The sequence below is a fragment of the Dasypus novemcinctus genome, chromosome 10 (assembly GCF_030445035.2).
Source record: "Dasypus novemcinctus isolate mDasNov1 chromosome 10, mDasNov1.1.hap2, whole genome shotgun sequence".
NCBI lineage: Eukaryota > Metazoa > Chordata > Mammalia > Cingulata > Dasypodidae > Dasypus > Dasypus novemcinctus.
In genome coordinates, this window is record NC_080682.1 from 18,200,894 (window position 1) to 18,225,224 (window position 24,331).

Here is a 24,331-nt window from a genome sequence, read left to right on the forward strand (position 1 = left end):
ATAGCTGCAATCTATACTCTTCCCAGTTGTCCTAGGAATCTACCTTGTTATCCTGACCTGGACCTGGGTCTCATCATTTTAATTAGGGTAGAATCTCACCTGCACATGCACATATAAGTTTTTCTAATATTTACAGACACAGTCTATTCTTGTTCCATTGTACAAGTTATCTATAAAGTTGAAAATCAGATTTCCTTCCCTGCCTGGACCACTCAGTATTTTGTTCTGGCTTGGATGGAGCTGGCTGAGTGCTACCTTGTAGATACATACCTTGGCCTATGAAAGATACAGCACCTTTGCTAGCCATCTGTAGTCCTCAGCAATCATGGTCCCTGGCATCTGTGGGAATATATTCTCTGGGATATATGAATGGTTTCTTTATTAACTTAGGTCACATGGTCTTTTGCTTTCATCTATAGGTTGTGGCCAAATTTCATTCAACATTTCTACTATGAAGTAACACAGATTATTTCCTTGTCTTGCTCAAATCCCTCCATTGGCCAAATGTTTATTCATCCTGTAGCCATGTTTATCAAGCTTGGCTCTTTACTTCATCTTTTCTTCTCCCATGGTTTATTGCAGCTTCCATTCTAAAAATGTCTTCAGTCAAATATAGTGGCAAAGCCTTTGATACCTGTGACCCTCACCTGGTAGCTATGACACTCTTCTATGAAACAGGTCTCTCTGTGTACATGTGTTCCAGCTCTAACCACTCCCAGGAGCAGGAAAATGTGCTGTCTCTATTCTATGTTATCCTTATTCTCACGTTAAACCCTATGACCTATAGTGTGAGTAACAAAGAGATCAAAGATACACTCAAGAGGTTAATAAAGATGACATACAAACTGTTCAAACAAAGACTGAACCCTAATATGAGCAATGGGCTTTAGTTACAAAAGTTGTATCAATATTGATTCATTACTTGCAAGATAATAAGTGGAGAAACCGCATGTGTAGGGGTGGTATATAGGAACTCTATTTTCTACGCATTTTTTTTCTGTAAGGGTGAAAAATGTGTTATTTTTAAAGAAAAGGTTGAAATATTCTTAGAGATATACTCCTACCCATCCATTTTACGGGAACTTGGAGTTCATAGGGGCTGGGAGATACTGTAGCTCATTCACAGAAGGTGCTCAGTCCAGATACTGAATGAATGAGTGAATGAATGGAAATGGAAATGGAAATGGATTAGATAGAGAGCAATCAATACCTTTGCTTTCTCAAAAAAAAAAAAAAAAAAAGATGACACACACTTTTTTTCCAGGAAGAATATTATTTAGCAGGCATTACATTCCATATAACTTGGAAGTACAAATGTGTATGTGCCATTTATAGGTTACATGAATTGCTAAACAGAGAGAAAAGCTCAAAACCTGTTTATTTATTTGTTTCTTGATTCCTGGTGCTATCAAGATTGGTTGCCACTAACAAGGGATCTGCCTGAGGCAGTGACAACAACTTTGAATACAGTTTAAAGGATCAGTGACCTAGATTAGAACTAAGGTAGATAAAACACTAAAAGGTGATTATCTTTTGAGAAGAGAAGCACTTGTTGATATTATATGTATAGGAATAATAGGAAACCAGGGTGTCAAGCAACCTGTCCTTCCATTTGCTGATTTTCTTTTATTTCTTCTATATCCTTTTATTGTAAAACACTTACATATTCTAATAAATTAGAATCATGTAGAAATTAAATATATTAAAATCTAAAAGTATTTTTTGAAGGCTTTATTCATTATCCTGGGGGGAATGAGGAGAGAGAGAGAGAAATACACAGATAGAGGGAGCTTTGGAGGAGTTATACAATGAAGCTATTGTAGGAACTGAATTGTGCAAAAGTGATGGGGAAAAGGAAACATAGAGGAAAGTGGGTACCTTTGAAGACAAGGGTTAGAGAATTTTGGAAATCTAAAAAGAAGCCAAAGTTCAGAAAATTTTGAGCACCCCTGAGACTGTGCAAGACCTCAGGTATGGTGACTGCTGAGGTGTTCCTCATGAGGCAGCGCATGAGCCTTCTAGAAATTTGATTGCCTGATGTTTAAGAAGAGAGCAGCAGCACAACCAAAACTGAGGATAATATGGAAACTGAAAGTCAGTGATGACAATTAAAATTTTTTTTAACAAAGAAGTATTTTTTACATGTATGAGATTGTGGGCCAGGTTTCATACATACTTCTTATTTCTACAACACTTTATACTTCATATAGTTCAATTACATAGATCTAATTTTTTCTATTCCCACGTGAAGTTGGCAGGTAGAAAATTATACCCATATAAATAGAATATAGGATATAATGAGGTCTGCCATGAATTTAAGTGTAGGCAAAGATCTATTTCACATCTCATAAGGTGTGATTTGTGACACATAAATGGTTCTCACTGAACAAACATATTTCCTTTCTTGTCCTGGCATCATGCCTAAATCATACTCTTGGTGTTAAAGTTTCAAAGAGGTCTTAAGAAGTTGTTCATTTGGAAGGATTAAATTATCATAATCTTTATTAGGGGGGTATTTAAGTACTCTCCTATTCACAAGTGTTGAATCAAATAATTAGCTCACTGTGTCATTCTATTCCTTTCCTATTAAATAAGTTTGTCTGAGGTAAATGAAACTAAGCATGGGATTTTTAAACTAAAATCTCACTGTATTCCTAGTTAATGGAAGGGTAAGTGAAATACTTCTAAAAATTAATGTTAGTGGGAATGAACTTAAAAGATATTTTAAACGGAAGATTAAAATGGAGCAAAATATGTTAGCAGAAATCCAGATCAGGAAACAGAAATTGTGCCTACCACTAACAGAGGGCATACTATATACTACCTACTGTGATAAGTGCTTTATAAACATTATCCAATTTAATTTTCTCTAAGTGCTCCTCTATGAAGTAACTACAGACTTCAGCTGCATGTGGCTTGGAGATGTTATGTCACTCAATTTTCCACAATCAGCAAGTGGATTTTGAAGCACATTGTGGAAATGTATGATTGTATTTCTATCATGTATTAGTCTTATTGTGTTCCTTAGTACCTACATTTCTCATTTATGCGCAGGAAATAAAGTCCTATCTGCTATACAATCTTCAGTGATGATTGAATCAAGTGAGTATTTGACAAAATATTCACATGGATTTATGTAAAATGGAAGTGTTTTGTGAACAGTGAAGTGTATATATACATATGTAATGTTTTATTATCAATCTACACTACTAGCTAGCAATTTCACCCTGGGCAAATCCCTTAGCTTCTCTGGCTTCAGATTCCTCACCTGAAAATTGAGGGTATTGGTCTAGACCATCTCTAGGTCCTATCCATCACAAATAACTTCAAAGATACCAACCAAAAAAAAGCCGACAATCATGAGATCTTGACAGGAGCACAGGGAAATGAGGAAAGAATCCAGCAGGGACATGGCAAAGTGGGGCATGAAACCCGTAGGGAGAAAAACTCCTTAATGACCATGACACAAAGAAGCAATTAGCTGGAGATTTCCTCCCTCTAATTGCTTGTTCTCCTGTACCTCTGTTCTTACCCATGCATTTAAGAGGATTCCTCTTTGTGTGAATCTCTCTTGCTTGGACGGGTATTTTCATGGCCAAAAGGGCAGATCTTGGGGTACAATAAGGCCCACTTGGAAAATGCCTGTGGAAAAGAAATAAGCAATTATAACTTCGGAAAGAATCTTGTGCGATCTGGGTCAAATTGAGAGGACACCTAGTGAGGCTAGTGGATTCTATTTTACTTCAGTATCTGTGATTCTTCCAGGAGGACCTATGAAAAACATGGTTTATGGTCCCATCTCCCTTTCAGCTACTTTTGAAACCCTCACTTTCCCACACTCCACTTAGGACTTTGCCTCATGTTTTCTTAACCTTCTTAACCAAGTTCTCTAAGAAATTTATTTAGCTTTCAAAACATTGATGAAAATAGTAACCTCAAATGTAAAATTTCAGGTAATATCCTGGGATGGGATGGGATGGGGATTAGAATTCTGGTTCTCAATTTTTGAAGGATGTGAACTTGAACTATGTTGCCATCTGTTGTTTAACCTGTAAGACGGGGAATAGGAGCACCTAAAATTAAATGAGATGATGCCTAAAAAGCTTCACATATTGTAAAAGTTGTGCTAAATCAAAAATAATAATTTACTGAGTTTCAAAGAAGTTTCCTAACATCAAAAAATACATGTTAATGTTTCCCAATCTCCTCTACCCCAAGGATTCTTTTAATGTAATTTTTGCTCTGGCAGATTTTGTTTTTAAAATAACAGTAATTTAAGTACACTGTCTTGATTCATAACTTCTGTGGAGGAAGATACAAGCTGAGTCACTGTTCACATAATGCTATTAATGATATAACAAAGTACTCACATATGATTTCATTTGGTCTTTTCAAATTCTTCAAATAACTCTCCAGTGTCATCTTTGAAGACGATTGGGGTCTGGAGACAATAGACTGGGTTGCCGACTCCAAGCACAGGTAATGTAGGTCAAACTGTTCCTTTCTACTTTCCTTTACTTACATCATTCTTATTACGCAGAAATATTCCCCAGGTTTCTTTTTTTTCCCACATTAGAAAAAAAACTTTTTTTTTTACAATACAAATCACATAAAGTTGGATATAATTGTCAGCAATCCTTACTAAGAGCATGAATGCTTGGGATTTTTAGATACACTAAAAGGATGTGTAAATAGAAAACATTCCTCTCCAAACACAAGATTTTTCCTATATGGGCATTGGCTCTCCACCCTCCACTCCCTTTCTGTCTCCTGTAAACCTACATTCCAGGCTCTAGCTCTGTGAATCTCTTCAGTATGCTTAATTCTTATCAGTGAGGTCATGCAAGTTACATATATATTTTTTATTTATTTATTAAATATACTTAGAATATACAAAATGTTACACACAAAAATATAAAGGATTCCCATATGTCCTACTCCCCACATCTCCCACCATTCCCCACAATAAGAACTTCTTTTATTAGTGGTATATATTCATTGCAATTGATGAGCACATTTGGAATACAGCTACTAAGCGTGGATTATAGTTTCCATTGTAGTTCACACTCTCTCCCGCTCAATTCTGTAGATTATAGCAGGATATGTAATGGTCTGTATCTGTCATTGCAATGTCATTCAGGACAATTCCAAGTCCCCAAATACCCCCATATTACCCCTCTTTTTCCCTCTGTCTGCCTTCGGCACCTCCAGTGGCCACTGGCTCCACATCAATGATATAATTTCTTCCATTACTAGAATCACAGTAAGTCTATAGTAGAATACCATTAAGTTCACTCTAGTCCATATTTTATTCCCCAATCCTGAGGATTCTGGGATGGTGATGCCCACTCTACCTCTTATTGAGAGGGGGCCTCAATCCTATACAGCTGATGGATGGGACTCTCTTCCTTGCAGTTGTAGACTCTCTCGGTACCTTGGTATGGTGGTTGTCCATCCTCACCTCCTTGTTAGTTGTCCTGGTTGAGTCCAATGAACTGGAGAGTAGGTGTTGTAACTCTGTTCAGGCTCAGGGCCCATCATGCAGGTTTCTTTACCTCCTTTTAAACAAAGCTCAGCCTAAGAATTTGAAAACGTCCTCATTAGGTTTTCATTAACTATATTCACATAGTAAAATTTCCAAACTCTGTATTTCATTCACCCTTTCTTCTCCAAATTGTGTGGTGAAAAATGCAAAGGAATTCATCAAAGAGAGTGTGTACAGATTTTATTTTCTTTTTCCTCATGTTCACTAAATTTTAACAGAAACTTTTAGAATAAATTTCAACATGAATGAGAAAAACAATGCAAAACTCCACATTCTTCTTGGGATGGTTCATTGCACAGACTAAATTTAATTATGGCTGCCTTTCTCACTGAAATTTATATAACAATGAACAATTTTAGGGCAACTAAATTTGTAAGCAATTTGACTTATTTTCACCAAATTGATCAAGTATGGTGGGGTTTTAGGAATAATGTCTGTGAGAGTTTACATTTTCAAAATATGTTCACTGAATTTAATGCATTTGGATTAACATACCTGAGGATTTGTACTGGCAGTACTGTATTCTAAGTGTAAACAGTGAGAAAAATTTCCAAGTTCCTAAAGCTGGAATTTTTACACTACAGAAAGGAGCTATTCTTAATTTTTCATCTAAAGTTGCATGAAGAAAACACTTATGCATAAACAAGTGCATAAATACACATTTATTGAGTGTTGCATATATTAGTTCCAAGTATTCTTATCATTAAGTAGTAAAACATCTTAACTAGTATGTGAACTGTATATAGTCAGTTTCAACAGCTCAAGGTTATTTAGTGGTAGTGATTAAAATGGGGTTTCTCGAATTTGCATTGCAAGTCTACTGGGTAGTAGATAGAACAATAGAAAATAATTCATTAACAATATCTCTCAGTCAAAATTTAGAGACCATCTAATTTAGGAACTCTCCATGTGAAGTGGCCTTTGTTGCTTCAGTAGAAATTCTTCCTTTTCCTTCCTTTTCAGAGAAGAATAATAATGGGAAAGAAAATTGCTCACATTTATTGGGTTCTTGTTGTTTAAAGCCCTTTATGTCTTTTAACCCTGCAATAACCTTATAAAGTGGTACCTATTACTAGTTGATTTTTATAGATGTGGCAACTCAGGCACAGAGGAGTTAATTCGCTCAAAATCACACAGCCAGCAGATATGAGTCAGGAAAGTTTATTTTCTTTCTTTTTCTTTCTCTTTTTATATGCTCTAAGGGTTTATATATTTTAATAATTTTTTCTTATTCTTGACATAGGAGTTTTAGAAAATTGACAAAATATATCTTAATTTGTTACTTTTAACTTTTGTAATCCTAAATGGCTCTATAGTATGTATGTATGTGTGTGCATATGAACAAACATTTTGTGCACTCAACAACGGTATATGAGAGTGCTGATTACTTTGTGTATTAGAATTCTCTAGGGAAAAGGAATTGACAGGAGATGTTTGGAAACAGTATGGGATTTTATAAAAATTGTCTTATTGTGACTGTGGGAATGGACAAGTCCAAATTCCATAGGTCAGGCTGCAAGCCAGCGACTCCGATGAAGGTTCTTACTGAATTCCCCAGGAGATGCTGGCTCTCTGAAGTAGAAATGGGAATTCTCTCTTTAAATGCTGAAATCACTTCTCCTTTTAAGGCCTTCAACATATTGGATAAAACCTCACTCACTACTGATGGCAGTTTCCTCAGCTGGTTGTAGATGTAACCAGCCATCTGTGCAATCAACTCACTGATGAGTAAGTCCATGAAATGCCTTTGTATTACAATTATTCCAGTGCTTGCTTGACCAAACCACTGGGTACCATTACCTGGCTGAGATGACATATTAGCCTAACCATCACACATTTATTAATATGAAAGATTTTTTATATTAGCAATAATTCTATGTTGTCTTTTTAAATTTTGCATCTTTTATTCCCAGTTCATCAATTATATTTCAAATATGTTTTATATAAGTGAGCTTTTCTGCCATAGTCAAGTTATACATTGTTATGGCATTTTTCTCTTACTGTTTATCTTTTTGATATTATATATAAAAAGTAACTTTTGGAGATTATGTAAATGTGTATTTATTTTTTCTCTTATCCATAGTAAGCAGGTTTCTCACCATTTTTGAAAAAGTGTATGATAAACCACCAATGTAGGTTACTAACATTATTATATATTAAATTTTTGCCAATACGGAGTTTTTTCTTAATTCTCTAAGTGATCTCTTGATACATGCCAATTCTTACAATAAAATGAATTGTTTAAATTTATAAAATATTTTCAAATTTATTTATTATTAGAGCACTCATAGGTTTACAGAAATCATCTTAATATCTGAAAATTCACCTTCTTCATAATTGTTAAACTTTAAAAAATGTTTCTTGACTTCTTTCACTGATTTTCTCTTTCATCTCAAGGTAAGACAGTTCGGCATGGAGCAAACCTATCAAGTTATCTATTCTGATTATATTAGTGAAAAAAGTCAGGCTGATTATATCTTTAAAAAGTTAGAATTATACATCTGTAGTATTTGGGAAATGAAATATTTACTTTGACCTTGTCTGTATTTCAAGGTCAATCTTAGTTTGATGTTGATTTTCTAATGACACAATTTATCTGAACTCAATCAAACTGAATGGGAAGTGATTTATTTGGTCTGTATCTTCATAGTTCTAGGTGGTTTGTCCTGGAAGAACACTAGATTCAAATCTACACTTCCTGGAAGCAACTCCAGATTATCTTCGGGAATGATGATGTATATTAGTCAGCCAAAGGGGTGCTGATACAAAATATCAGAAATCGGTTGATTTACATAAAGGGTATTTATTTCAGGTAGGAGCTTACAGGTACTAGGCCATAAAGCATAAGTTACTTCCCTCACCACAGTCTATTTTCATGTGTTGGAACAAGATGGCTGCCGACATCTGCAAAGGTTCAGGCTTCCTGGGTTCCTCCCTTCCTGGGGCTTGCTTCTCTTTCCTCTGTGTGCTTACTTCCTGGGGCTCCAGCTTAAGGCTTCAGCATCAAACTCCAACATCAAAATTCCAACATAAAAAATCCCTTAACTCTGTCCTTTGCCATGCCTTTTATCAACACCCTACTGGCACAAGAAGTTTACATAATTACTTAATCAAGTAAACCTATGAATCCAATATAATCTAATACACCCAGAGGAAAAGATCAGTTTACAAACATAATCCAATATTTCTTTTTGGAATTCATCAATAATATCAAACTGCTACATGCTGCCTCAAGAATTTCCCTCAAATTAATCCATTAAACTCTGGTGCCATTGACATTCATATCAACACTTGGAAATGTTGGCCAGGGGCATTCAATGATAATGATAGCCAACAGGGATTGAATGATTATGATGTACTGATCTTTGTTTTGAGAACTTGCACCATTTCCTCCTGCAACTCTCAGAAAACTTTCTAACTCAGGGGCCTCAATTTATTATAAATAAGTTTTGGCTTAGTGTGTTTAAGTCTCTGGCACGTGTTTTTAAAGGGAGAGGGTATTAGAGCTCAAATGCAAAAGGCAAAACATTCAACCACAGTTCTATGTTATTTTCCAATAGGCAAATAGCCTAATTTTGAGGGAATAGTTAGGGCCAATAATGAACCATACACTCCTGCCTTTAGAATGCTTAGTTTGAAGACTTTTGTAGAGGACTGATTCCATAAATTTATTGGGCACACATGCTTCTGCCATACCCAATTTATCAGAATCAAAATTTATTATATGAATTTTCAGGCTAGTTTGCAGATGTTTTAAAAACATTTGTAGCAAAGTTTGAAAAGTTTTCATAAGGTAGGACAAGAATTCTTCTTAACAGAAGATATTTGAATATTCTCATTGAAATTCTAGTACAGAAGTTGTCTTTTAAAATTATTCTAGGAAGATGTTACTTATGCATTTATTATTGTAAAATAAAAATTATATAATGAATTAATAGAGTTTTAAAAAACACTTTAATTTAATACCTCTATCTTAAGTTTTAATAATCATAGCATTTCAAATAGAACAATTTTTAAAAAATATTTATTTTTAAATAAACCTCTGCAATTGTTTGCACTTGCTGTCTGCTCTCTGTGTCTGTTTGTTCTGTGCTCTCTGTGTCTTCTCATCTTTTCTTTTCTTAAAGAAACACCAGAAACCAAACCCAGGACCTCCAATGTGGGAGGGAGGCACCCATTCGCTTGAGCACTTCTGCTCCCTATTTTTCTGTCTCTCGTTGTATCTCCTCATTGCATCATCTCCTTGCATCATTTTGTTGCAACAGCTGACCATGTCAGCTCACTGTTTTGCTCATTTTCTTTAGGAGGCACTAGGAATCGAACCTGGGACCTCCTATGTAGTAGGTAGGCGCCCAACTGCTTGAGCTACATCTTCTTCCCAATATTACAGCTTTTAAGGCTTCCATTCAACTTCTTAAATATTGTTCTTAATTCTCATGAGATCACATATTAATTTGGATCTTGAAGCACTGACTAGCTACTTCTTAATTACTTTGAGGTGAAAATATGAGATCTTTTTACCGGAAGGGCATCAAAGTATGTATTTTAAGGCATCAATGGAGAAAATAAATGGCACATATGAAAATGACACTGATATCATTTACTAGCTCAGCAATATAGTCTTTTGTCTCCTTTCTGATTTTAGAAGCACTGAGTCAATGACTGTAGGAGGAAACATTACAGAGATAACCTATTTCATCCTTCTGGGATTCTCAGATTTTCCCAGAATCTTGGGAGCACTCTTTCTTATATTTCTGGTGATCTTCATCACAACGGTGACCTGGAACCTGTGCCTCATCATCTTAATAAGGATGGATTCCCACCTCCACACACCCATGTACTTCTTCCTCAGCAACCTGTCCTTCATAGATATCTGTTATGTTACCTCCACAGCCCCAAAGATGCTTTTCAACTTCTTCCAGAAGCAGCAAATGATCGCCTTTGTGGAATGCATGGTCCAGTACTTCTTCTTTTCAACCATGGGACTGAGTGATGCTTGTCTCCTGACAGCCATGGCTTATGATCGATATGCTGCCATTTGTAAACCACTGCTCTATTCATCCATCATGTCACCCAGCCTCTGTGTTCGGATGGCACTGGGAGCTTATATGGCTGGACTCGCTGGTTCTTTATCCCAACTGTGTGGCTTGCTTCAGCTCCACTTCTGTGGGCCTAATGTTATCAACCACTTCTTCTGTGACATGCCTCAATTGTTAAACTTGTCCTGCAGTGGCATTTTTTTTTCTCAAGTCCTGTTTGCCATGTTATCAATGACCTATGGGATAGCAAATGTTCTAATTATTATGATATCCTATGTCTATATTGTTATCTCCATCATGAAGATCTCTTCAGCTAAAGGCAGGTCCAAGGCTTTCAACACCTGTGCTTCTCATATGACAGCTGTTTCCCTCTTCTATATATCAGTTATCTACGTCTATTTGAGTTCTAGCTCTGGTAGTTCCTCCACTTCTGACAGATTTGCATCAGTCTTATACACTGTGGTCATTCCCCTATTGAATCCAGTGATTTACAGCTTGAGGAACAGGGAGATCAAGGATGCCTTGAAGAGGTTGCAAAAGAAGAGAGGGTACTGCTAAGGTCATAGATTGTGAATGTGTGATAGATTTGGCAAGTCAGAATCAATCACCTTCACCCACATACTATGCACACGAATGGAAATTAATAAAATTCTTACAGCATATGTACAAGTTTTGAAACAGACAATATGCCATATGGACAACAATCTAAGGTGATACCACAGAAATACTTTATCTTTAAATCTGGAATTTCATTACATTCACCCTACATCTGAGGAGGCCACATTTTTATTAATCTAACCACAAGTATCTGCGAAACTCAAGGTTTAGAAACCCTTTTGCTTCTCATTGAAAAATAAGAGTTTTTTGATGCCAGAGTCCACCAAGGGTCTATAAAGCTCATCTCCTAAATATTCTGATGCAGCATAATACAAACATGGGGTGACCATTAGTTGTTCTGTGTTTCTGACCAGATGGGAATGAATAGAGAAAGGGGATGTACCTTTGGACAGAACAAAGCTATTCAATCACCAGATTGTGCTTCCTGGAAAGATCAGTCTTCAATAGCTAAGGTTTGTCTAAGACTTCTCTTCTCAGTGCTTATCATCTAAGGAGGATTTAGTCATATACACAGCTCCATCAGCCATAGATTAGGATAGGAAGTGACTTGATTCATGGAGAAGGATGGAAAGAGGAGTATTGTCCTTCATTGCCATTAAATCATTACTTCTGAGTTTGATGATTTAATCCTCACATCCATAGTCAGTGGCAAATATGATGGGAGTTGATATTCAAAATTCAGTAGAAATATCTGATATTGTGGCAATCTAGCTTCTATTTTATCCCTATTAAAACCATAAAATTTAAGCTTAGTTGGCATAAATTATGGGATGACACTATCAGATTATTTCTGGTATTTCAAATTTCTATGCAAACTTTGTGTGAGGCAATAGATTTTCAGATGTAAAAATTCATTGTAATAGTGTCACTGGATGGACTTATTGAATATGCTGAAGAATCCAAGAACCAATATGGAAAACTGGAAAAATTATTTGTTATTGTCTGTGCTCCATATTCTGTGTCATGGTGATTTGTATTTGTAGGGAGTGATTTAATTAATTGAAAACAAAGACTTATTTTAATGCTGATATTTTCCAGGAAACACAGAGAAGACACACAAAGATAGTGGGATATGTGAGATTTTCAACTCTGACCAGTTACCCATGTCTGTAATCTAAAGGTGAAATAAAGCTTGTGGTTCCAGCTTTCTATTTTAAAAAAGGAAGATGATGTCTTACAAAACTGACTATTGATTTGCCAGACTTCCAAAATGTGACCCAGCTGATATAAACCAGGGGTCATTATACTTATTATCTTTTGGAATCAATGGATTCCTTATGTTTTGGGGCCTCAAATTGGACAAGATACATGGATTATCCTATTGAAATAAGGGCTGTAAGTGAGGAGATACTAGAGGGATTTACAAAATTTTCATGAGTTCGAACATGGCTAGCCCTGAGAGAAGGATTGTGGACCCTAGGGAGAGAACATGAAGGTTCACCCCATTCCAAGAGAATAGAGCAATATGAACAAGAAATGTGTGGCCTTCAATTCAGGTATAGATTTTTTCAAAATATTTTTTTAGAAATGCGTGAGGATTTATGAAAATTCTTTTTCTTAAGGGTTCTTAGGATATATTTCCATAGTACTGCACAGATCTATGCATGAAGTTTCATGTGGGCTCAAGGAAGTGATGAATAGACTGGTGTTAGAATTTGGAGGTTAACCTTTAGGGAACTGCTCTGGATGTGAATGGTTCCTGGGAGTGGCTGCTGTCCAAAAACTGCCTCCATGGGCTACTGCTCAGAACTACTGTCTAGAAGTTTTGATGGGAATTCTTATTAAAGTGTTATTTTAGAAGAAAAAATATAAGAAAATCAAAACAAAATTACACAGACTGGCCCATGGAGAACATTGAAACTAATGGAATATTCCATATACTATAACTAAATCCAGCCTATGATATTAAAAGTATGGATTATAATAAGCACACATAAATATGGCCATATGGTAAATAATGGGGTGCAAAATGCTAGCCATCATTAGGTTTATCTAGATAAATGCATCAAGGTGGGTAGCAAAGGTGAAAAGAAAATTAAGAAAGTCCTGCCATGGCCCTCTGGGTGGACTGGGGGAGAGTATGGACTACAATGTGGACCACTGTCCATTTGGCGTAGCAGTGCTCCAGGATGTGTTCACCAAGTGCGGTGGATGTCCCATGATGGTGAGAGAGGTTGTTGATTTGGGAGGAGTAGGGAGTGGGGGGTGGGGAGTATGTGGGAACCTCTAGTATTTTTTGAATGTAACATTTAGAAAAGAAATAGCAAGAGAGAGAGAGAGAAAAAGAAAGATTACTTATTCTCATACCTTGTTAGGAGTCAGACTATATATATTTAATAACATATTCTACATATTAAAGGTAGATCAGTGTAGGCAGATTGAAACAGATCTACAAACTAAGGGAGTTGAGAAGAATGAGATGTCATGGCAATTAGCAAGAGGTAAAGGCTGGTTCACTCAAGAGGAGACCTGAACAATACAAGAGAGGAGTGGAGAAGAGAACCTATATATATATATATATATATATATATATACACACATATACATGAGAATTCTATACATATTGGATTTATTGAGCCATTCAATTTGGGGCATGTGATATTAAATTTGGATGTTAAAGGAAATGGTAATCTTGTATCACAGCCACAGACTGGTGAGATCAAGGACATATGGATTCTATTTTAAAAGTTTAAAACTTGAATACAAAATAAATATTTATTAAGAATGACACACTGAAGTAAACTGCGATATAATCATAAAATAATATATTAAGTAGTTCCTGAAATGCTGTAAATGATGCATTCGTAAATAACTTGAAAATGTTCATAGTATATTACATAAGAAAAGATAGTTCAGTTAGTATGAAATCAAATTTGTATATATATGCAATAGCAAAATCTGAAGAAAATAATCTATTAATAGCTTTTTCTGAACAGTAACAATATGAATGAACACTATTTCCCAAGTGTTTTATGGGTATAAAGTCAACCTTAACCTGAAAGTCAAATTGAACGTGTTGTCCCTAATAACTCTAATGGTCCAACATACTTCTAAAGCCTAAAAAGAAACCTCGGACCTTCTTTCGATTGGGTCTTAGAGACTGGAACATGTACTGGTTAAATACCAATTCCTGGAGCAAGACTACTTGATTTTGAACCCTGGGTCTGCCGTTAACTAGGGAGGTTACTTAACCCTTGTATGTCTCAGTTTTCACATCTGCAAAGTGAGCACAATAACAGTATCTGCCAACCAGGCTATTGTAGGGTTCATTGAATATATGTAGAGAGCTCAGAACAATATATACATAGGACAAGCACTATATAAAAACTGCTAATTATATCTTAAAGAGTCCAGGGTAGGACAGAGCACAAGTTTAAATTCATCCAACATCCTAGAGAATAATTAATACAAAATGTTACATTCCGTTAGCAATTATATATATCAAGAGCCTGCTATGTAGCAGGCAACGTATTAGGTAATATTCCCTATATTATTATAACTAGAAGCTCAAAAAAACCTCTGTATTATGGATATTATTAAGTCTTTATGTATGATGAAAATGAGACTTCGAAGGATTATGTAATTTAGCAAAACATTATGTCATGTACAAGGGGTAGAATTTTCCATAACTCATTAGTAAATTTCCCCATTTTTATGAAGCAAAGACAATCAAAACATCTCACCATGAAACAGAGAAGCCTGAGTGAATTGCTATTATTCTCAGATAAAGTAACACGATGGTATAATTTTGTTGCATGATATAATTTAGGAGAAATATACATACTTATATACTTCCATTAGTTTTTTAATAAAGCAATGATCATTTTCTATTGCTATTTTTAAGGCATTGGAAACTGATGAACATTATCGTTTATGATGTAGAAGCTAACACACCAATAATCTATAGGAGGACTTCAGGTCTCTTTTGATGCCTAACATTTTTTTAATAACTAAAAGTATCAACATTTAACATCTAATATGTTTGCTGACATTTCTAAAGAGTATCAAGAGTTTTCCCAATAGGTCACTTGACAGCAAACTTATTCTTTCTTACCCTCATTATAAAATAACAGATCAATTACCTGGGACAGATTTATGACTCCTTTCCATGCTTGTTGGTTTCTGCACAAAGAGAATGGATTGTGATTGAGCAAAAAGGGTTGTATGAATTGAACTGGATTCTTGTGGAATCTCCAGGAACCATTCTATTTTTTGGAACTAGGACTGCTAAACCCAGAACCCAGAATAGAGATGATGGGAAGAATAAATTCTCCAAAGGGTCATTCCCAAGTAGGAGTAATGGTATGAAAGTACGCCTCTGCCTTTAATCCTTGTTTCCTAAACCAATGTGACTCATATTTAGGAGAGGACACCATAAAGTGGTTTCAGAGTTAATGAATATATAACATTCTGGTGAATATTCATTCTGTAGGGTAGAGTGGTTCCAACCTGTATGTACTGCAGAGAAACATGTTCTTAAATTTAATCCATTCCTCTGTGTGCAAACACAGTGTAAGACTTTTGGCTGAGATCACTTCAGTGAAGGTGTGGCCCACCTCAATCAGGATGGGCCTTAATCCTCTTGTTGGCTTCCTTTATAACTAGAATGACATTCAGACAGACAGAGAGAGAAAGTCACGAAGCCAGAAGCTGAAATTCAACAGAACCTGGAAGAGAATAGAGAGGCCACAAGAGGCTAACATGTGCCTTGCCATATGGCAAGTGAAGGGTCAAAGATCCCTAGCAGCCATCCAAAGAAACTGAAGAGTCTTTGGAAGAAAACATCACCTTGATGACTCCTGGATTTGGACTTGTTCCCAGCCTCAATCTGTTAGCAAATAAAATCCCATAGTTTAACCTGACTGATTTCATGGTATTTGTTTGAGCAGCGTAGGAAACCAAAGCAAATTTTGGTACCAAGAATGGGATGCTACTACTACAAATAATTAAAGATGTGGAAACTTCTTTGGAACTAGGAAATGAATTAAATTGTGAGGTGATTGATAGATGGCCGAGACTGCTTTGATAAGCCTATTGATAGGAATATGGATGCTAAAGGTACTTCTGAAGAGGGCTTAGAAGAAAATCATGAAAATGTTTTTGGAAACTTGAGGGAAGGCAATCCTTGTTTTAAAGTGTCAGAGCACTTGGAAAATTTGGATTTTTAGTTGAGATTTCAATACTAAGTGTGGAAATTGCAGCCAGGTTTCTATTTGCAGCTCATATAAAATAAGAAAAGAAAAGGATAAGCTGAAAACTGAACTCCTGAGCACAAAGAAATCTGGAATTAATTGTTTAGAAAAGCTGGAGGTCCCAGAAAGCAAGCCCCAAAGGAATAGTGCTCCATGTAAAGGTTTAACGGAACATGGACCCAGTGAACAGTTTCTGCAGAAGTCAAGATTGGAAATATAATTATCCAGGAAGGATTTGTGGGCAGTTCTTTTTCTGATGGTTTAGACCCCTGTGAACTTCATGCAAAACTGACAAGCTTTTTTGTATAGTTACTACAAATGGGGCCATGAAGGGACAGACTGCAGGAAAAATCACATCAAGGACAGATCAATGGTCCAAGATGCCTTCTGGACCAAGTCTGGACCAAGATGCCTTCTTGGACCAAAAGAGGCAGTCCCACAATGTGTGTGATTGAAGTGAGTCAGCCCCAGCACTTGGAGAGGATGGGCCTTCTACCCCTTCATTCAGGAAGAATGACTTGCCTAGAGTAATACCAATGTTAGACATCTTTACACTAAATGGGCAGTTTTCGGTTTCTCAGGCTTTCAAAGTAGTGTGATATTAGGCTGCACTAGGCATCCTGGTAATATAAAATGACTTATCCATACAAATCCCTAGGGGAAATTAAAACAATTTCATCCTCTTTGCTTGATGTCAGAGTTTTAGCCTGAAAACATTCCTTGTAATTCTTTGGAGGATACTTATTTCACAAATTATATTTTAATTACTGGTTTATTACTTTGCAGCTCCAAGTTTGTGCCTTGACTGGGCCTTTATTTGAGATGCCTGAATCTTTTGAAACTAAAAAATGTCTATGCTCAAGTCCACTTCATTTGAAAATTGTCAATGTTAAAATCAAGTTCACTCATCTGCTACATTTCTATATTACTCCCAATCAGTGTTGGTTTGGAGTAGTGCATATTTGTTTTTCCAAATAAGTGATGCACTTGAGAAGACTGCATAAAATATTTTATCCAGCATTTTTTTCATATATAAACCTTATATATAGATAGTTTTTATATTGCATAAAAGTTACACCAAAATTACAGGGGATTCCCAAATACCCCATTCCTTCCCCCTCCTGCATTTCCCTGCATTAATAACATCTTACATTATTGTGATACATTTGTAACAATTGATAAACACATATTGAAGCATTGCTACTAAGGTCCATAGTTCATCATTATCATTTACACTTTTCATTGTATAGTTTTATATGATTTGAGAAAATATATAATGACCTGTATCCATCATTGCAATATTATGCGGAACAATTACAATGTCCTAGAAATGCCCTATATTCCACCTATTCTTCCCTCCCCATGCCCTCAGAAACTCTTGTGATCACTATCTTTATATCAATGTTGCAAGTTCTAACATGACAACAATATAGTAAGTCTACTTTGGTCCATGTCTATTTTCCCCTTACGTTTGTTTTATTACTCAAACTTGAAAATTTGTGGATGGTGATGCCACACTTCTTCAGATTGAGAGGGGTTTAGATTTTATGGGGCAGATGGGAGGAACTGTTTTACTGCATTTGTAGATACCCTTTGTTTTCTGGGATGGGGATTGTTCATCATCATCATTCTGTTGGTTGTATTGGGCGAATCTGGTGAACTGGAAGGTAGTATTGGCTGCATCTCTGCTGAGATTCAGGGCTCAACCGACATTTGAATAGATGAAAAATTTAAGTCTCTGGGACATACATTTAATTAGTATAGTGCTAATTATAGGTTCAAATAGCATGGGTAGAAGAATCATGTTTAGGGAATTTATAATGAGTCTAACTCTGGTACATTGGGGAAATAGATTATAATATATTCCAAGGTAAAGCCCACTGACAGGGTGATGATTTCACATGCTTGTGCCTTGTCTGTAGTGTCTGGATATTTCTAGGGACCTCAGGAGTACTCCTGTTTGGGTTCGTTTACTGTGGCAGTTAGCGAGATCTGCTTGAGGCTTGCAAACGGGTAACCTCTGAAATGCCCCCCTGACTCACTTTGAAATCTCTTGTATTTTTATTCACTTAAATAAAAATATTTCTAAAACACTAAGAAATAGAAGAATTATGTGACAGATTATTTTTTCTTATTATCTAATTTATAGGGTAAATATTTAACTGAAGGGCTGAATAGTAGGACAACTTCACATATTTTAGAAAAAAAAATTTTTAGCTAATTAACTAAGGCCTTTTATTGTTATAATCAGATTTTAGTTTTAACACTTTGAGATCCAGAATAACAAGACAATTCTTATCTACTTTCCCTAATATTTCAAGAATGCCATGGCAGTACAGTAATAGTCTCATACTCTTGAGATTCTTTGAATTTGAATTTCAAAACAACACAGTGATCCTGTTTTCAATATTCCTAGGGATCTACCTCATGACAGTGTCCTGGAATCTGGGACTCATCATCCTGATCAAGATGAACTCTCATCTGCACACATCCATGCCCTTCTTCCTCAGTAAACTTGCCTTCTTAGATATCTCCTATATTTCCACTACTGCCCCTAAGATGCCCTCAGACATCTTTCAGGATCAGAAATCAATTGCCTTTATGAGGTGTGCCATCCTATACTTCTTTTCAAGTGTGGCTCTGTTTGAGTGCTGTCTTCTGGCAGCCATGGCTTTTAATAGATATGCTGCCATTTGTAATCTCCTTCTCTAAACAGTCATTATATCTGCTCTCCTCTGTGTGAAGATGGTGGCAAGATCTGGTGTAATTGGATTTTTTGGCTCATTTATACAAGTGTATGCCTTATTTCAGCTTATTTAGTCTCAGTGGGCCACAAAGCATCACCCACTTCTTCTGTGACCTTCCCCAACTGATAGCCCTGTCTACACTTTTGTCTTACAAGTCATCCTCTCCATAGTCATGGTGATCATTGGATAACATCTTTCCTGGTTATCATGATATTCTATGGTCATATCTTTATCACCTCTCTGAAGACCACTTCAGCTGAAAGCAGGTTTTGAAGGTTAGGCAAATGTGTCAACTCGGACAAGTAATAGTGCCCAGTTGTTTGGTCAAGCATCACTGGCTCTTTGTAATACAAGGGCATTTCATGGACTTTAATAATCAGTGAGTTGAATACATAGATAACTAGTTACATCTACAATCAACTAAGGAGATTGCTGTCAGTGATGAGTGACATCTCCTCCAAGCATTTTAAGGCCTTAAAAGGGAATTGATTTCAGCATTTAGAGATAGAATTCTGGTCTCTATTTCAGACAGCCAGCATCTCTTGGGAACTCATTAGGGACCTTCATTGGAGCACCCTGGTTTGGTGTCTCCTCTGCGGAATTTGGACTTATCCTTCCCCACAGTCACATGAAACAATTTTGCAAAATCTTATTCTATTTACAGATATCTCATGTCAGTTATGTTTCTCTAGAGAACCTTGACTAACACACAAGTCAAGAAAGTTGTACATGTAGTGATATGCTCTTATAAAGAAATATAAAACCTTCACATTTGTTCATTTCTTTAGAGCCAAGCAGTAGTTATCAAGGAATATGTTATCAAAGTGGGACAGATAGCAATTCATATTTGGCATGAATAAAAAACTTTATATTGTTACCTGTGATAATTTAGAAGGGAGATTTTATAAATAATGTATAGGTTTAGGTTAAAAAGTGTCTGCAATAACACCAAACTAGGTCCATTCTAGGCATAGGCAATATATGTCAAACTGGTAAAACTTATATTTAATTGATTGCATAATAATTTAATATATGTATGGAAGAGTGGCTGTAGCTCAGTGGTTGAGAGCCTGTTTCCCATGTAAGGGGTCCTGAGTTCAATCGCCGGTAGCTACCAAGAAAATACATATGTATGTTTCATATGTTCAAATAAACGATGCTATTTATATGTTCATATATAAATGATATAAAGATAATAATAATAGGGTTGGTGGGGGAAATACTTTGTTAGTAGTAATATTTTCACAATGCTCTTTAATCATTAGTTAAAAAGGTTCAACAACAACGCAAGTTATTGGTGTTAGGGTGAGTTATGAGAATCCTGTATGATGTTATATATGTTTGTTTTGTAAGCTCACAGCTATTATTATACACTTATTGTTTATATATGTTTAGGTATAAGTTATATACTTCAATAAATTAATTTTAAAAAAAAAGAAAGTATGATGAAGGAAGAAAAGACTATTAAAATGACCAGGTATATTTCTAAAAGACTGAAAGGTAATCTCTAAAATAGAAAATAACTTTATGAGTAAAATTTGATACAGAGTGCATGGTTTAAACATCCAAATAACACAGATTATGACAGAATTAATTAATCAGAAGAGAGATCTTTAAAATTTAAACAGAATATTTTTTTAAAAACTATAAAAAATGGATGTTACAGTTATGCAGAAGATATAAAGACAAGATGCAATGTACATATAGTTGGGGTCCAAGGATATATAAAAAATGAAAAATTGTGGGAGAGGAAATTTTCAGAATTTTGCTTGCATTTATCGACAATCCACCTATTGTTACCATATTGAAAGAAATGCCATGAGCCATGGCTGTTTGAATCTTCACAAGCACAAGAAGTTTAATATATAACTAGCTGCTCAATAAGTCTTTATTTTTTGTTGGTGGTGATGATGCTGATCATAATGATGACTGATACAATCTTCTACTTTCTTTCCACAATATGCTCCCTCCATTCAGTCACACTGTGGACAGAACAGACTTAAGTCTTCCCTTCACATAATGATAGCAGACATTTTGACTTTTCCAATTAGTCTGTACGTTCCTTCAGAATCCTCAAAAGAGTGCACAAGGAAGAAATGACTGTTCATATTCAGGGAAATAAACTTTGTGACCTTATTTCTGTGGATATGCCTCATGGCTCTCTGGAAAATTTCCATTTTTCTTCATTTTCGGATCCAGATGCCTGGAAAATAATTGGAGAGAAGAAGACACTGTGGATGGTGAAGGTGGACAAATATTTTTAGTATATATGCATGTTTTGTTTTTGTTTTTTTAAATTAATTTATTGAAATATATCACCCACACACAAACATACATAAACAATAAGTGTATAGTAATAGTTGTGAACTTACAAAACAAACATATATAGCGTTATACAGGACTCTCATAACTCACCTTACCACCAACACCTTACATTGTTGTTAAACATTTTTAACTAATGATTAAAGAGCATTGTCAAAATATTAATACTAACCAAAGTATTTTCCCCAGACTCTCCCTATTATTATCTTTATGCCATTTATATATGAACATACCTAAACAATTAATTGTATAGTAAAAGTTGTGAACTTACAAAGCAAACATGCATAACATCATAGAGTCCCATACATCAACCCTCCACCAACACCTTGCATTTTTGTGAGATATTCGTTACAAATTATAAAAGAATATTGTCAAAATCTTATTACTAATTATAGTCCTTATCTTAAATTTGGTGTGTTTTTTCCCCAACACACCTTATTATTATTTTTTAAATATATTTTTTGTATGAGACGTTGTAAACTTATAAACAATCATGCGCATATGCAGAATTCCCAAGCAACACCCTTCTATCAGCAAACCACACTGCGGTGAAACATTTGTTACAGATAATATCATCTGATTGTTACCATGTCCATAGTATACCTTTGGCTCACATTTTCCATACTGCCCCATTATCAACACAGTACATCTTTGGCATAGATGCAAGAATATTTTATTATTACTGCTAACCACAGTCCATAGGTCATTCCAGTTGTATATTTCCCATGTGTTCCCAACAACCTGTAGTAGTGATATACATTTGCTCTAGCTCACAAAGGCCACTCTTGCATCTGCACCATCAACCACAATTCTCATCCACCTCTTGGTTTACTGTGTTATTCTTTTCCTAGATTATCCTCTAGCATTCTGTCAATCAGCATTTACATCCCTAGATTACCATTTGCAGCCACATCCCTATTTATAAACTAGCTATTACTATTTTTACCATCCATTCTATACATTTCCACACTTTTACAGTAGAGCTAATTAAAACTTCTACATATCTTAAATATCAGTAGTCCATCTCAGTCCTTCTCTTATCTCCTTTAAGAATCCACCACCTACCACCAGGTCTTGAAGATGTTTTCCTACAATTTCTTCTAGAAGTTTTATGGTTCTTGCTTTTATTTTTAGGTTTTTAATCCATTTTGGGTTAATTTTTGGATAAGGTGTGAGATAGAAGTCCTTTTACCTTCTTTTGGCTATAGATATACAGTTCATTCAGCACCATTTTTCTGAAAGGACTGTTCTGCCCAAGCTGTGTGGGTTTGACAGAGGAGTCAAAAATCATTGGGAGGGAGTTCTCCAGGGCATGTATACAGGGTACATAAAAATGTTTGGATATTTTCATAGTGGTTTAAGTTAAAAATGACAACTTAGAGAGTGCTGAGTTCCTAGCCAGGGAAGCTCTATCACATTCACCAATGGAACAGCAACAATCCCCCAAGTGCAATGGCAAAGACCAAAAAGATGGATGGTCCAACAATGAGCCCTTGATACTGATGGCTCTGATTAATGAGGCTGTGTGCCTGAAATAGGAACTAGGCCTAGAGCTGCAGGGTGCCTAAGAGTTATCTCCTGAGAGCCTCCATGTTGCTCAAATGTGGCCACTCTCTAAGCCAAACTCAGCATGTAAATGCATTGCCTTCCTCCCAACATGGGACATGACTCCCGGGGATGAGCCTCCCTGGTGCTGAGGGATTACTACCAAGCACAAGCTGATGATGTAATATCAGCTGGCATGTAATATCAGGTGTTAAAAACTGCTTTTTGACTTTTGATAAAAGGGGGAAATGGAAATGACAAATGAATTTATATGGCTATGAGTCTCCAAAAAAGAGTTGGGTGGTCATCAGAGGTGTAATGCTTACACATGCCTTAGCAGGATACCAGAGACAGCCAAAGTAGATAGAAACCCAGGTACTGGTTCTCCTGAGGGCTATGGAGACCCACAGGTTCTATGATCATGCCAGATGCCTCTGTAGTTCAGGGCCATGTCAGTTGGTCCTACTTTGGAATTTGTTTTCCTGAGTGTGATGGAGTTGGACTCAGATGTGGACTTTCTGCACATGCCCCTTTTGGTACTTTTACCGGACCTGTTGTATGGTGTTTGCATTGGTGTATACTCAGGAGACCTGAATCTCTGGACTGTCCATGTGACAGCCAGGCCCTGAGCCTCAGCAGACTTCCAACTCTACCTTCTGGTTTATTGGACTTACCCTGCCTGTCCATGTGAGAGCCAGGCCCTGAGCCTCAGCAGACTTCCAACTCTACCCTCTGGTTTATTGGACTTACCCTGGACAAGGAGGTGAAGAAGATCAACCACCACACCAGGGAGCCAACAGTGCCTACACATGCAAGCAGAAGAATTGCATCCATCATCCATGTGGAAATTAAACCTCCTCTTGATGTAAAGGGGGACTGGACTTAAACATGCCAGGGTCCACAGAATGGAGGAATAGAGTATAGATTAGAGTGGACTTACTGGTGTTCTGCTGGGGAACTACTGTGATTAGTAAGGGAAGAAATTGTAGTATTGATGTGGAGAAAGTGGCCACTGTAGCTGCTAATGGTAGGAAGAGGGAAGAAGAGACATGATGTGGGCACATTTTCAGGATTTAGGATTGTCCTGGGTGGTGCTGCATTGAAAGATGCTGGACATTGTGTGTTCTGCCATGGTCCACTGGGTGGAATGGGGAGAGTGTAGACTACAATGAAGACCACTGTCCATGTGGTGCAGCAGTGTTCCAAAATGTTTTCACCAGGTTCATGTGAATATGCCACAATGATAGAAGAAGTTGTTGATTGGGGAGGAGGGGGAATGGGGGTAAGAGGTCTATGGGGACCTCATATTTTTTTAATGTAACA

General features: G+C 36.3%; 1 protein-coding gene across 1 annotated transcript; it reads left to right on the plus strand.

Moving 5' to 3' along the window:
* The first annotated feature begins 10,203 nt into the window (after positions 1-10,203).
* On the plus strand, positions 10,204-11,142 carry LOC101432268 (olfactory receptor 5AN1-like). Its single transcript, XM_004479257.1, has one exon. The coding sequence runs from the start codon at positions 10,204-10,206 to the stop codon at positions 11,140-11,142; it is 939 nt and encodes a 312-aa protein (XP_004479314.1).
* Positions 11,143-24,331: the final 13,189 nt, after the last annotated feature.